The sequence below is a fragment of the Acomys minous genome (genome assembly GCF_964271855.1).
Source record: "Acomys minous genome assembly, chromosome: 18".
Lineage (NCBI taxonomy): Eukaryota > Metazoa > Chordata > Mammalia > Rodentia > Muridae > Acomys > Acomys minous.
In genome coordinates this window covers 65,697,029-65,713,267 of record NC_140501.1, presented here as the reverse complement: position 1 = coordinate 65,713,267, position 16,239 = coordinate 65,697,029, and the positions used below count along the sequence as shown (strand labels likewise).

Sequence of the window (16,239 nt, the reverse complement as noted above, 5' to 3'; positions counted from 1 at the left end):
CTTTGAAGACACAGGAAGTGTCAAGAAACATGCTATATTTTAACTTCTTCGTCAAGATAGACCCAAAGCAAGTCTGATTTTATTGTCAAAAGAACAGGAAGTGCCTCTCTGCTCTCTGACACGTCACGACACTTGAAGATCACAACTGCAGGAGTAGAGCAGAGGCAGAGGCAATGAGGCCGTACAGCCAGTGGCCAACACAACGTGCAATGAATAGTGTGTCTGTCATCTTAGACACCATGTGACCTTTGGATTCAGGCAGAGTCCTCCTTGGATGGTATATGTTACTCTTCTCATTGCAATTTAAGGAAAGAAGGGGTTGATGTGGCTGACAGTTTGGGAGTACGGACCATCGCGATGGGGAGACACAGGCGCTGGAGCCTGAATCTTTCAGTCACGTTGCATCTACATCAGGAAGCAGAGATGAAAACTGTTGCCCCGCTCGCTTTCTCTTTATTATTCAGCCTGGGACCGCAATCCAGGTAATGGAGCCACTCACATCCAGGGTGGGTCTTCCCACCTGAGTTAAAACCCTTTGGAAATGACCTCACAGACACACTCAGATGTTTGTCTCCAAAGTGGTTCCAAATCCCACATCACAGATGCGACAGAAAGGTCCTTTCTCTTTCCTCCTCTTTCTCTGTCCTCCCACAAGAACCTGGTCTACCTTGCAGGACGCCTGAGAGGTTGAGGGTGAGTTGTAACCCAATCATAGTGAACTATCTCAGTATAAACCACCTCTTTAATTATTCTAAGGTTTTATATCGCTGAGTCATAGTCTCACTGTATAGCCCAGGCTGGCCTAGAACTCGCTGTGTAGACCAGACTAGAAATTGAAATCCTCCTGTTTGTCCTCCAAGCTGCTGGGATACAGGTGTGTTCCATCATGTCCAACTGTCGTTTGTGTAAGTTCCATATTATTAAACCAGAAAACTCACTGTCACTATCCTGCCAAATGTCACTCTTGACTGAGGTTGAGGAGGAAAAACAATGTCCACCTAGCACCTCGGTGAGAATAATTCATTCCTAAACAACACGAAGGAGGATTCATTTGTGGTTCTGGGTGCATATAGTTCTTTCCTACAACCCAGGAAAACTCTATTCTCCTAGCTGGTGGCTTTGCAAAAGAAATGACATCTACAAACCTCATCTAGTGACTGGTGTCCCTTCTCCCTGGAGTGTCTCCTGAGAGCTAACGTAGAGTTTGTTGTAATTCAGCAACCCCACTTTTTAGTTACTACATGTGAGAACAAATTGTACAATAGCAGCCGAAGAAGACTCAAGAACAGGTTGCAGTTGCTATCGGTATTTTCATTTTCTCAGTTTGAAAAGTCAGACTTTGGAAAAAAGAGTATGCATTTAACAGCTCACAACATGAAGTGTGCAGGAGCCCCACTGTGTAGCCCAGGTTAACCTCAGCCTTCTGAGCTAAAGCAATTCACACTGTGCAACCTCCCAGCTAGCTAAGGACTGTGGTGTATGCCGCCAAACCCAATTTAGGAGCGGGAATTTTGTCAGGGCTCATAACTCATGAGAGATGTATTGGACTCTGATGAGTTTTAAACAAACGTTTGTTAGGTACCATATACTTCTTAAAATGTTCAGAGAAAGAGAAAAGTCTTCAAATAAAATTGCAAAATGACATTTAATGGCACTGGTATCCAAATCGACTGTGGTCAGGAACTGCCTCGTGGCTCTGTAATAATACTTTTGGCAATAATTTTCAGCTCTAAAACATAGTGGTGCAACCAACAGTAAGAGGTACATGGTCCTGTAAGGAACCCTAACAAAACTCACTGGGTCACACACCGAAAAGAAAATCAAACTTGGAAGTAGAAGGAGAGAAGGCGGACCGAGGAAGGCGGCCAATGGGAGGACAAGAAAGAGATTAAGGCGGAGCGAGAAGGCGGCCAATGGGAGGACTAGAAGGAGATAAGGCGGACCGAGGAAGTCGGCCAATGGGAGGACAAGAAGGGACAGCAGGAAGAGGGATGTGAGGAAAATGCACCATGGACAGGTATGAGGATGCATCATGAAACTCCTAGTTGCCTGTAGAAAATGCATGCCATGAAGACATTTCTAAAAAGAGAACAACACTTGCTTGGAGCACAGGACTAAGCTGAGCAGAGAGAGCACGGATGCTTCTGTCGTGGTTCAGATCAAAGCGAGTTACGGAAGTCCTGGGTCTCAAAGCAACAGGACGCCGAACTGCCTCTTGCTAGGAAGAGGTCATCCAGTCAATCCTTGTCCTGTGGACAGTTTCTCTTACTACTGGGTTACAGAAAGGGTCAGGCATAATTTTGTAAATTTCAGAAAGTCAGATTTCAACATTTTCCAAAGAAAATCAAGGGGCTCAAAGTGGTCAGTGCATTAATTTTTTTCTAATTGTGTTTTGTTTCTCTGTGTGTGTGTGTGTGTGTGTGTGTGTGTTTCTCAGTGTACCGTGTGTGTGCTCATATGCCACGTTGTGTGTGGTGGTCAAAGAACAGCCTGGAGTTTATTCTATCCTGCACTCTCTTACTCTTCAGGGACCCAACTCAGGCTGTCGAGTTTGCATGGTGAGCGCCCTCACTCTCTGAGCCATCTTGGCTCAAGGCTTCCTTTTGTTTGGTTGGTTTTTTTGTTTGGGGGTGGTTTTGTGTTTTTGTTTTTGAGACAAGGTCTCTCTACATAGCCCTGGCTGTCCTGGAACTCACTGTGTAGACAGAGCTGGCTTCACAGAGATCCTCGCCTCTCAAGTGCTGGGCCTAAAGGGGTGTGCTACTCAGGGCATTCTTAAACGTGTAATCCCAAAGGTCTTCTCTCAACAGATCTGTTGGGAGATGTAGTCTTCACCCATGAGAAAAAAAAGCTGCATGGGTTACTGTCTAATGTGACCCAGTTATAAGCAGAAATGAACAGCAAATCTCTCCCATTTAAAAAAAAAATGAGCAAAGCTGGTCAAAATCAAGGTCATGTATAAAAGTTAAACCAAAACAATGAGTAGGCTGAAGGTCCAGTTTATGTTATAAGGGAATAGGATAAATATCCACTTAACAGTTTTGTTTGTTCCATTTTTTTTAAAAAAAAAGTTTCCATTAAGGAAAAAATAAAAGGCCAAGGATGGAACTCAGAAGTGGATAGTTTGCCTAGCGTTCACAAGGCCCTAGGTACAGTCCCCAACACACGGAAAAGTCAGGTTGGACAGCATGGCAAGGTTTAGAAAAAAGAGGGGAGGAGAGGGGGGAGGAAAGGAAGGGAGGGGAGAAAATAGAAGACCAGAGGAGGGGAGAAGAGGGGGTGGGGGAAGAGAAGAGAGAGGAAGCTTGAAAGAATAAAGAAGAAGAAGGAGGGGGGATGGGAGTGAAAGAAGGAACAGAAAGTGAGAAAGGAGGAAGGAAAGAAAACCCATAGGAAAATAAATATCTTTGTGTAAAGGGCACATGAATACGTAACTCATAAGAGAAGATTCACAAATGGCCAATGAGCAGAAGAGGAAAAGCTCACCCTCACAAGTAGCCAAACAAACAGTCTACATTACTGAGGCACTATTTTTTTTACAAGCAGATCAACAAAAATTGACAGGTATTGGAAATAATTAGTAGTAGCAATGGCAAAAGGAAGCGGGCATCATCATGCAAAGTCAGTGGGAGAAGAGATCATAGGCCAACCAATGTCTCCGCCTTCAAATTTCCCCTCTGGTAAGAAAGACAAATACTAATATGCAAATAAGATCAGGTGCTAGTATGGAAAAAAGAAAACAAGGAGAGAGGGCCTTTCTGTGTAAGAGAAACAGGAAACCCCATCTAAAGAGATGGGCGCCCCGAGGCCTGATACGGAGATGTGTTAATGTGACCAGAAATGAGGGAGAGCAGAAAACTCCTAATGAGCATGGAGGGTGAGCTGGTTTGGAGCAGGCAGAGGAGACTCCTCACAACAGGAAGAAGAAGCCACCCTTCCGCTCCTGGAGCATGGTCTGCACCTGCTCCATCACAGCCTTACAGTACGCATGGTCTGCCCTTGCCTGGAACCCCACTGGGCCAGCCCTCAGAAGAGACTTTTCTAGCCAAGCAGTGTCACACGCCTGTAATCCCAGCACTCAGGGAGGCAAAGGCAGGCGGATCTCTGAGAGTTGGAGGCCAGCCTGGTCCAGGACAGCCAGGGCTACACAGTGAAACCCTGTCTCAAAAACCTATTAATTAATTAATTCAAAAGAATAACCCATCAGCAATATACAACAGTTGTAAATGCGTGTACCAAGTGTTGATACATAAAAGGGGCTGATAAGCTCAGATATTACAACACTCGGTGACTTTAATATCCCAGTCTTACTAATATGTAGATCATCCAGACAGAAATAATCAACAAAGAAACTGAAACAGGCGGAGAATGGAGTGGCCTTGTGTGCCTTAGGAAGTTAATAGGCTTGCTCTACTGTGTTGGGCAATGAGAGTGAAGTGGTCAATCAGTCCAGTCGCCCCACCCCCAAGGTACCCATGATGCTCTCTGTCCTTACTGCTGGAGTTCAGAAGCACTTCCTAGACCCAGTGAAGTATTTTATCACACGTAGCTTCTAGGCAGCTATGCTCACTGTGTTTCCATGTAAAAGAAGAAGAAAAATAAAAACAAGAAGCCAGACCATGAACCAGGGCTTTAAACATTGGGGGAATTTCTGGCCTCCAGCTAGGACAGACTTTCAGATAGAACAAAAGATATTCCCAGTTTCTGTTTAAATCAGAACTGGTTATCAAAGACAAGATACATAGAGCTGCTAATTTTCAAGGACCTTGGCCCCAAACCCCCTGGCCAGTCTCTTTCTTCTATTTTTATCAAATTGATGGTGTTAACCTGTACCATACAACAAATGGAATTAATACTCACAGAATAGCCAAAACAGTGGATGCAGAATGCACATTTTCCTCCAAAACTCCCTGGTCTTTTTCTAAAATAATTTAAATTCTGCGATGAAGCTACTCTAAAGAAAGAGTCTTAAGTCTTGGAGCCATTTAAACAAAAACCTGCTCAACCTCGTCTACTTTTTCTTTTGTGTTTTTTTCCTTTGTATTTTCCCAGGCAGAAGACCAAACTCAGTATTTACTGAGCAGCAAGAGCAACATCATGGTTGGTACTGGGAACCTAGCCAAATACCCAGGGCTAGTAGAGTCATGGATCTTGAAAAAGAACCTGCAACTACCACCATTTTACTAAGTCACTATAATCCCCAACTACATTCTAAATACCTCTCCATACACACTCAGATAACCACATACCTCACCAACCATTAAAACAACAACCAAAAAACAAAAGAAACAAGCTGGGCATGGTGGCGCACGCCTTTAATCCCAGCACTCGGGAGGCAGAGGCAGGCGCATCGCTGTGAGTTCGAGGCCAGCCTGGTCTACAAAGCAAGTCTAGGACAGCCAAGGCTACACAGAGAAACCCTGTCTCAAAAAACAAACAAACAAGAAACAAAAACCACTCTTTGCAACAGTCTCTTTAGTAGATTGTTACATTAAGCCCCAACAAAGTGCAGAGAATTGATGACTGTGTGGTACCCAGCCTCAACTGGTATATCTTCAACATAATTCCTACACCTGAGGGATCATTGCAGAAGGAAGAGCATAAAGATTCTAAGAGCCAAGGCCGGGCGTGGTGTCGCATGCCTTTAATCCCAGCACTCGGGAGGCAGAGGCAGGCAGATCGATGTGAGTTCAAGGCCAGCCTGGTCTACAAAGTGAGTCCAGGACACCAAGGCTACACAGAGAAAACCTGTCTCAAAAAAAAAACTGGAAAGAAAGAAAAGAAAAGAAACACACACACAGCATGCTAACATGGAAGAGGGAATCTCAGGGGACCTCAACCCTAGACAAAGAACTGAGTCAACCAAGAAATGCTGAGAGCAGGAAAAATAGAGAGCTATTGGTTACCGCCAAGGTGTGCATGCCACTACTGCGCCCGTAGGGTATAGGTCATGCTAGTTATTATAGTTTATAGGCGTCATAGTTGGGTAGGACAACTGGTTGCTCCCCTCCCCTGGCAGGCAGCTTACTGTACCGTAAAAGCCAGTCCTCATGGATCTGTTTTCTTTTCTTTCTTTTGTTTTTGTTTGTTTGTTTCTTTTTTGGTTTTTTTGGGTTTTTGAGACAGGGTTTCTCTGTGTAGCCTTGGCTGTCCTGGACTTGAGCTACCACGCCCAGCTTTCTTTTGTTTTATAGTAACTATAAATAACTAATTGAATTTTCTTGTTTTTATGTTTCCTATTTATCAATTTCTGTCTTATTTTTATCATGCTCTTTATTCTGATTATTTTAAGCTTAATTTACTTTTTTTTTTTTTTTGAGACACGGTTTTGCTATGTAACCTTGGCTGTCCTGTGTTCAATCTGTAAACCAAGCTGGAATTAAAGGAATGCACCATCCCCACCTGGCTTAAGTTACTTATTGTTCTCAGTTTATTAAGGTGGAAACTTAGGGAACTGACTATATATCTTTTTCCTTTTTCTAATGTAAATATTTAATGCTATACATTTTTATAAGCACTCACTGAGTTACAGTCCACAATTTTCTTATATTTTAGCTTTCCTTCAAAGTAAGCATTTTCAAAATTGAAAGTGTTTTCCACTTTTCTTCTGATATCTTCTTTGGCAGGTAGAATTATGTTTTCTGGCTGCCAATGTTGTGTGTCTGCGATTTATTTCTTACTTTCTTCTGTTTTACTTAGGAAACATATTTAAGCCTTTAGTTATTGTTGTTGTTTTCTGGTACTGAATACTGAACCCAGATTCCATCTTTTAAATCTGCTTCATAGGACATGTAGCAGTATTTATTTATTCTATGTAGTGTGTGTGTGTATGTGTGTGTGTGTGTGTGTGTGTGTGTGTGTATGTGTGTGTGTGTGTATGTGTGTGTGTGTATGTGTGTGTGTGTATGTGTGTGTGTGTGTATGTGTGTGTGTGTATGTGTGTATGTGTGTGTATGTGTGTATGTGTGTGTATGTGTGTATGTGTGTGTATGTGTATGTGTGTGTGTATGTGTGTGTGTGTATGTGTGTGTGTATGTGTGTATGTGTGTGTGTATGTGTGTGTGTGTGTATGTGTGTGTGTGTATGTGTGTGTGTATGTGTGTATGTGTGTGTATGTATATGTGTGTGTGTGTATGTGTGTATGTGCCAGGGACCAAACGGCCTGAGGCTGACCTCCACCCATTCAGCATTTGCAGCAAACATCCTGCTAGGCCACTCATTAGGTATGCAAGGCATCCGGCTTAGTCCTGAGAAGACAGCGATCTGATCCTAAGATAACCACAGAGACATCCTGCTTTGTCTCACCTGGAAGACCCCTCCCCTTGCAAATGTTCCCAGGGCTCAATCCCAGAAGATTTTGTAGTTTTCCACTACTCTCCTTGCGTACCCCCGCCCTCCCTAAAGCAGGTTTTAAAAAGCCTGCCATTACCCTCAATAAACGGCTCTTGACAAGCAACTGTTCGCTTGAGCTCTGCGTCTCTCTCGCCCATGTCTTTAACTACAGGTTGCGACCCCCCTCGGCCCCCCAATAACTGACCAGCTGGACTGGTTGGTCTACTAGTTACATGGACTAGTTATCCTAGTTACATGGACTAGTTATCTGGCGCCCGACGTGGGACTCGAGGTGCGGGTTTCTCCCCGAACGGATTAAGGGACCGGTCCACAGGAGTTTTCATGTCCAGCCGAGTTCGCCCGGCCGGCTTCGTCATTAGGTGAGTCATCCGTTCGCATATCTCAAGAATGGGCCATTCGCTGTCCAAAGAAGCAAAGAGGCTTAAAGGACGTACTCAGAGAGAGGGGTATTAGGGTAAAAAAGAAACATTTGATTGAGTTTTTTGTTTTTATTGACCAGACCTGTCCCTGGTTTATGATTGATGGACCTACTATTCATTCTAAAAAGTGGCAAAAGGTGGGGCGTGAGCTTAATGCACTTATTAAAAAAGATGGTAATACAGCGGTGTCGAACAGTATTTTTTCTTATTGGGGCCTTATACGGGACATAATTGAGTCCAGCAAAAACGAAAGCGGACAGAGGCAGCTCCTCTCCGTGGCTGAACTCTGCCTGCGTGAATCTCTCCCTCCTTCTCGTGTTCCTTCCTGTTCCTCTTTGCAGGGTTCCTCTCTTACGCTCATTGACATGTCCCCTGATTCTGTTCCTCCTACATCCTCGGAGCCCTTAAAAAATCCTTCCCCTTCCCCCCGCCGTCTTTATCCGTCGCTTCCTCCCACCTATGAGGACCCCATTTCCGCTATGGAACGTGGGTGTTCACCACTTTGTGCCCCTGTTTTTCCCCTAAAAAGGGCACCCTCTGTCCGGTCCGGTCCGCCAGCCTCTCCTGTTCCCCCTCCGTCGGTCGCCCCTTCACGCGCCTCCCGCCATTCCGCCATTTTCCTTTCTCAGGCCCCAGATGAGCCCTTGGATCCGGATGCTGCTGCCACCCTTGAGGAGGAGGCTGCTCGATATCATTCCGATGATGGCCTCCTCCGCGTGGCGCCAACCTTTTCCTCCTCTACCTTACTCACTCTTCCCCCTCCCCTTACTAAGCCAACAGAAAGGTGGTGGAACGGCTCCTGACCCTACCCAGCCTTTCACGCTCATAATTTTTCCTCCCCTCTTTGCCCCCACAGGACTGCTCTGGCAACGGGCCCCTCTTTTTTGGCTTCATCTCCCCTCCTCCTCCACTAAGGTCCTTCCTACTTATCCCACTCTGGTTGCGTCTCTCATTCGGCAGGGGCGGGAAGCGGCCACCAGGCTCTTCGGAAGGGACCCTCACTCTATTATCACGCCTTACTCGGCCACACAAATAAGGTGGCTTTTTCAAAATTCAGATGATTGGGCGGTCTCCTGTATTTCTTTTTGCGGCCTATTAGATAATCATTATCCTCCAGATAAACTAATTTAATTCCTGCAGCGACAACCTGTCATCTCCCCGAGAGTCACCCGCTCCAGACCCCTTCCCCAAGCTTCCCTGGTTTTTACTGATGGCTCCTCTACCGGGGTTGCTGCCCTCTCTGTGGACGGAGCTATCCTGCAAAAACAAACCCCCCATACCTCTGCTCAGCTTGTTGAGCTGGAAGCTGTCGCACACGCCTTTACATTGCTTCCCCATACTCCCTTTAATCTATATACTGATAGTGCCTATGTCGCGTCCTCTGTTCCACTCCTCGAGACGGTTCCTCGTATTAAGCCTGCTACTAATGCCTCCCCTCTCTTCTCCCGTATCCAACAGCTTATTCTTTTGTGCTCTCAGCCTTTTTTCATTGGTCATATTCGCGCTCACTCTACCCTGCCAGGGCCTCTGACTACACTTAATGCCCAGGTGGACTCAGCCACGCGCCCCCTGCTTTCAGGGCTGGCCGTTCCATCCGCCAGCGACCCTGTTCCTATGGCCAGGGAGGCTCACGCCCTCCACCACCTTAATTCCCAAAGCCTCCGCCACATGTTCTCCATCACTCGGGAACAAGCCCGGGCTATTGTTAAAGAATGCCAGGCATGTGTCACCTTTCTTCCCGAGCCACATACGGGAGTCAACCCTCGTGGCCTCATGCCTGGACAGGTCTGACAAATAGATGTTATTCATTTTTCCTCTTTTAAGAAACTTAAGTATATTCATGTGTCTATAGATACTTTTAGTAGATTTATTTGCGCCTCTCCGCACGCTGGAGAGTCTACTAGAGATATTATTGATCATGTTTTGTATTGCCTTATTGTACGATGGAGAGTCTACTAGAGATGTTATTGATCATGTTTTGTATTGCCTTATTGTACGATGGAGAGTCTACTAGAGATGTTATTGATCATGTTTTGTATTGCCTTACTGTTGCCCCCAAACCCTTTACCTTAAAGACTGATAACGGCCCTGGGTATACAAGCTCTGCCTTCAAGTCCTTCTGTGCCCAACTGCAGATTAAACATGTTACGGGGATACCTTACAATCCCCAAGGACAAGGAATTGTCGAGAGGGCCCACCAGACACTTAAAGCAATGCTTAATAAATTACAGTTTTCCAAAGGAATCCTATATCCCTCTACAGCAGGGCCTCACCTGCTTCTGAATCATGCATTGTTCGTCCTAAATTTTCTACAAAAGGATGATCTTGGCCATTCGGCGGCCGATCGCCTTTGGCACTCTTCCACCTCCTCCACCTATGCCAAGGCTCTGTGGAAGGATCCACTGACCCACCGATGGCATGGACCCGACCCAGTCCTTATTTGGGGCAAAGGTCATGCCTGCATTTATGATCAGAAAGAACAAAATGCGCGCTGGTTACCTGAGCGCCTAATCAAACCTTTTAACCCCCCTCTCCCAGGGAACTCCCCTGAGGAAAAGATGTAATTGTGCTCTTTTTTAGGATAAAAAAGATACCGCCGATTCATCATGTTGCTACTCACCGCGTCGCTCCTTTGCCTCTGCCTTCCTGAAGTGATTCTCGCCGCATTCCTGCGCCAACCTCAGCCTTATACAATCTATAATTTTACCTGGGTCATTATTAACCAAGCAGGAGATATTGTTAATTCCTCCTCCTCTCAGGGCATTAACCCCCAGTGGCCCGATTTACAGGTTGACCTCTGTGCCCTGGCCCTGGGAGGCCCCTCTTCTTGGGGCATGGAAGACATTTTTTGGCCTACTAAACAATCTAGGCTCCCGAGGAGACACCCCCTTTCTCTCACTCGGTTGGTGGTCCCAGCCCCGGCTGCCGTAATGACCTGGAGCGCATCATGCTCCACAAAACCTTACACTAGGATGGGATTGCTTGGGCCGGAGGACTCTATGTTTGCCCGGGACCCTCTCATCGGCCCCGTCCTGATAACCACCGCTGTGGTGGGGCCCAAGATTTTTTACTGTGCCTCTTGGGGGTGTGAGACCACTGGCGACATGTACTGGAAGCCATCCTCTTCTTGGGACTACATCACTGTCGATTCCTGGGTTCATCCTCAGCCCTATGGTGAGGCCGTTAAAGACCTTTGCAATGCAGCTCGTTCAGTCACCAATGGCTGGTGCAACCCCCTGACCATTCGCTTCACTGAGCCCGGTAAACGTGCCAGTTGGACAGGTCGTGGATTTGAATGGGGCCTTCGTGTTTATAAATCAGTATGATTTTGGACTTACGTTCAGGTTACACCTCCTGAAAAAGGTACCCAATAAGGGCACTGCAGTGGTTGGGCCTAATCATATTTTCCATCATCCTATTCCCGTTCCTGCTCCTGGCCCCCCCCCCTCCGCCTAAACCCGCCACCCCCATGCCTCCCTCCCCGCCCACCCCCTCGGACGTCCTCCTTCGGTCCATTTCGCCCCCTCCCTTCCGACCTACCTTCCCCGTGGGCCCCCCCAGCTCAGCTGATGTCATTCTCCAGTTGGCTAATGCCTCCATATGGGCCTTTAAAAATGACTCCTCCTTGTCATTTCCTGAATGTTGGATGTGTTTCTCCCCCTCCCCGCCCTCTTACGAGGGTATTGCTCTTCTTTCCACCTTGCTCTTTACTAATGTTACCCCACCCTCACCGGCTTAGCTCCCGACAATCGCATTACCCTCCAGTCCGTTTCCGGCATAGGTACTTGCCTCCTGGGTCCCCATATGCTCCCTCCTCTTCCCCTCAGCGGCTTTCGCGCCCAGACTGTCATTCCCGGCCTCTCCCTCCCCTACATTCCCGCGCCAAATAACACCCATTTTGCTTGTTCCTCTGGTTTAACCTCGATCGTCTATGCCCCTACCTTCCTTTCCTCCAAAGACTGGTGTGTCCTTGTTATTCTTCTTCCCCGTTTTACTATTCATGACCCCGACTCATTTTTAAATTTTCTGGAAGGGGGAATTTCCCTAACCCTAACCTTGCCTCCCCCTGGCTTACTACCCTTCTCCCCACCCTGCTCGGGCCCCTCGTTGGTGTTCTCCTTCTATTATCCTTTGGCCCATGGACTTTAAACCGTCTTACAGGGTTTGTTAAAAGTCAGGTTGAAGCTGCCACCAAGAATATCCAGGTTCACTACCGCCGCCTGGAGACTGAGGACCCAAATGAGACTTCTATTTCCATCCAGGAGATTTCACCTACGCCTCAGTCGGTTAACTATGGGCGGCCTTTGCAGTTCCTATGGGCGGCCTTTGCAGTTCCCGAGGATGCAGAATGCTGGATGGTGAGCCTGGTTGTGCCCTCGGTGCCTTTGGTAAACCTGTGCAAGCCCTCCCCTATATCTTTTGGCCTGAGCCCACCTTGACCTGACCCGTGATAGTGCCTGGTAAGTCAGAGACGGAGCGATCGAATAAGTCTCGGTTATCAGACGTCGGTCGGTCCTTGGTGGGAGGACAGACCATAGGCGTGGTAAGATTGAGCATCGATCCTCTAGCAGGCTCAGGCCATCGCGAGGCCCCCTTTCCTTGGGAATTTGGCCGGTCCAGAATAACTGTTGTCCTGAAACACTTGGACAATAGTGATTCTCAAATATACCGCCATCCTGTAACAATGACTGGTGACCTCCTAAAGGTCATTCGCTGGGCTGTAAGGTCTCCCTCAGGCCAAAAACAAAATAAACAAAAAGGGTGGAGATGCCAGAGACCAAACAGCCTGAGGCCGACCTCCACCCATTCAGCATTTGCAGCAAACATCCTGCTAGGCCACTCATTAGGTATGCAAGGCATCCGGCTTAGTCCTGAGAAGACAGCGATCTGATCCTAAGATAACCACAGAGACATCCTGCTTTGTCTCACCTGGAAGACCCCTCCCCTTGCAAATGTTCCCGGGGCTCAATCCCAGGAGATTTTGTACTTTTCCACTACTCTCCTTGCGTACCCCCGCCCTCCCTAAAGCAGGTTTTAAAAAGCCTGCCATTACCCTCAATAAACGGCTCTTGACAAGCAACTGTTCGCTTGAGCTCTGCGTCTCTCTCGCCCATGTCTTTAACTACAGGTTGCGACCCCCCTCGGCCCCCCAATAACTGACCAGCTGGACTGGTTGGTGGACTAGTTACATGGACTAGTTATCCTAGTTACATGGACTAGTTATGTATGTGTGTGTATGTGTATGTATGTGTGTGTGTATGTATGTGTGTGTATGTGTATGTGTGTGTGTGTGTGTATGTGTGTGTGTGTGTGTATGTGTGTGTGTGTGTGTGTGTGTGTGTGTGTGTGTGTGTGTGTGTACCATATTGCATGTGTAGCGGTCAGAGGACAGCTTGCAGAAGTCTCCTTCTTCATTCTGTTTCTCAGAGATGTAACTCAAGTCTTCAGGGTAAAGGGGGCAAACACCTGGACTCCTGAGCCATTTTGACAGCCCTCTTTGCTGTATTTTGATTGTGTGTATGTGTGCCCAAGTGTGCACATATGTACACATGGAGACAAGTGGCGAGTGTCTTCCTCTATTGCTCCCCACTTTTCTTCTTTCACTGAATCCGGTTCTCACCGGTTCACGCAATGGCTGGGACAAGGATCGCCTGTGCCTGTACAACCAACTCCAACCACTGGGCTCACACATTAGCAGCCATGTCTAACTTTTATGTGGATGCTGGGCATCCAAATTCAGGCTCTCATGCTTAGGCAACAAGCATTTTACCCACTAAGTTGTCTCCTCAGCCCAAGAAAATATATATGTTTTTCTCCCTAAACTGTTTTTCTTTAGTATCGGGACTCAGAGAAAAAGGAAACTCTTACAATATTGTTTTTAAAAATCCCTATAAAATTGTGAGCCATGATGTCTTCACTTGTTTTATGCTGCTATAACAAAGTGTGACATGTAGATATATTATAGTCATCAGAAATGTATTAAGCTCAGAGTTCTGCAAGTTCAAAGGACTGCATCTGCCACCTTCTTGCTGCATTGTAACAGCAGGAGGCCCCGCTCGGATAAGAGGGGGAGGAGCTTGGCGGAACTCCCTCTCCATCAGGAACTCCTGCAAGAGTGTCACAGTGGCACTAACCCATCCTGAAGGCTGCGCCCTCTGACCTCAGCACTTGTACTGGGATTATGTTTTGAGTGTACAAACTCTGGACTCACATTCACACTGTCCTCAGGCTGGCTTCCTTCCCTTTGTTGGATTCCACTAGGGGAAGCTGCTGTTGTCTATAAAAATACACATATAACTGCAATTGACAATTGGTGAAATGAGGCCATGGATTTAAAGGAGACAGGGGTTGGGGCATATGGGAAAACTCAGGGGAAGGAAGGGAAAGGGGGAAGTGATGTAATTGCATTGTAATCTCATGAAAAATAGAGGGAAATTAAAACATAACTTAAAAAGTGATAGGAGCCTGAAACGCATTTTCTTTTTAAATTGATTTTAAGTTAGTATGTAAGGTGATAGGCTCCTTGTGGCATTTTCATGTGCATTTTCTCCCTATTCAACCTCACAGCTTTGAAAATGCTTCCTGAATTCAATTTTCTTATTAGAAAGCTGACTTTATTTATTTTAGTCAGGGTCTCATTGTGTAGCTCTGGCTGCCCTGAAACTCATTATGTAGACCAGGCTAGCCTCCAACTAACAGAGATCTGCCTGCCTCTGTCTCCAGATGGCTGGGCTTACAGGTGTGCACCACCATGACAGGAAATTTGACTTTTTTTTTTGCCTGCTAGGCTCTTTTATGTACTGCAATATCTTTCCGGGTGTATTTATCTACGTGTTAGCCCTTGACTTGGTGTTTCCTATATTATATTATTTCTTTAGTCCACATTTATATTTACCATTTTGTCAATCCTTCCATATACAATACTTCTGACGTCTGTTCTTTGGGCATACTTTTATCAAATCTGAAAAGAAGTAGCAAAGAAGGACCAAGTTTATTCTCAGCATTTACGAAAAGGGAGATTATAAAATTCCTATACAGGCTAGGGTCCGAAATATCAAGACATAACACACAGAAGTACTGTGATATTGGAATTTCTGTCTTCTCTGAACAAGATGCAAAGGGTGAGTATCACACATGTCAAGAAGCACGGTACGCTAGGGCCACATCACACAAACTTCCCCTCAGGGGGAGATCATCGACTCTCAGGACAAGTTTCATTAGCAGAGGGGTCAGGTGTGTAGGCGACGGTATCTCTTCATGTCTGGCTCAACGTGTGCAGCTTGCTCACCTGCTCCCTAAATACTTGCTTTACCTGCCTGTTCCTCAGGGTGTAGATGAAGGGGTTGAGTGTTGGTGTCACTACAGTGTTGAGCAGCGCCACCAGCTTGGTATGGTCCTCCCCGTGCCCACTCTTGCCAGATCGGACGTACATGAAGATACAGATGCCGTAGAAGAGAGAAACCACAATGATGTGAGAGGAGCAAGTTGAGAAGGCTTTCTTCCTCTCCTTTGCTGAAGGGATGCACAGGATAGTGTAGATAATGTGGCCATAGCAGGTGGCACTCACAGCCAGAGTGCCCAGGAGGTTGACATTGGCAAAAACAAAACACAGGAATTCTATCAGGCTTGTATCAGCACATACGAGTTCCAGGAGTGGGAAGCTGTCACAAAAGAAATGGTTGATGATGTTGGGGCCACAGAATGGCTGCTGCATGATGATAGAACAGGGGATGGCCATGAGAAGTAATCCTGACATCCATGAGCAAAGCACAAGCTGGACACAGACTTTTTTGCTCATTATGCTGGCATAACGCAAGGGGTTACAGATGGCCACGTACCTGTCAAAGGACATCACTGCCAGCAGAAAGAACTCAGTGGTACCCAGGAAGAAATAGAGGAACATCTGCAGGAAACAACCAAGGAGGGAGATGCTCTTATGTCCTGTGATGATGTTGGTTAGCATCTTGGGGTAGATGACAGAGGTAAACCAGATCTCCAGGACAGCAAAGTTGCGGAGGAAGTAGTACATGGGGGTGTGAAGGCGCCGGTCCACAAGGGTGATGCTGATGATGAGGAAGTTTCCCAGCAGTATGAGGAGGTAAGTCAGGAGGAAGCCCAGGAAGATGAACATCTGCAGCTCGCAGGCATTGGACAGTCCCAGCAAGATGAACTCAGTGACAGTGGTGCTGTTCTCCATGGCTCCTCCCACCTCTTCTGGGGATGTTCATGGATTATGCTCACATCAGGGCCTGTGACTTCTGAGCACGCGAGGACAATACAAGGAAGAAAAACCCAGAGGAAGGAGCACAACACTTCAGCTGGAGGAGCCCGTTAGAGTTTTCAGCTCTCGCCTTCTCGCTCCACAGTCTGGTGATTCAGAGCTCTAACAGAGTCAATTTGGACATCATTTTAGAAATTTAGGGGCAATTTTTCTACCCTCCCCCAGATTTTTTCAACAACTTTTTTA

At 46.6% G+C, this 16,239-nt stretch overlaps 1 protein-coding gene across 1 annotated transcript; it reads right to left on the bottom strand.

Moving 5' to 3' along the window:
- Positions 1 to 15,027: 15,027 nt before the first annotated feature.
- Positions 15,028 to 15,969, bottom strand: LOC311589126 (olfactory receptor 6E1-like; the record flags this gene model as incomplete). Its single annotated transcript, XM_084767415.1, has 1 exon — positions 15,028 to 15,969. One exon carries the CDS (start codon positions 15,967 to 15,969, stop codon positions 15,028 to 15,030), a length of 942 nt encoding a protein of 313 aa, XP_084623541.1.
- Positions 15,970 to 16,239: the final 270 nt, after the last annotated feature.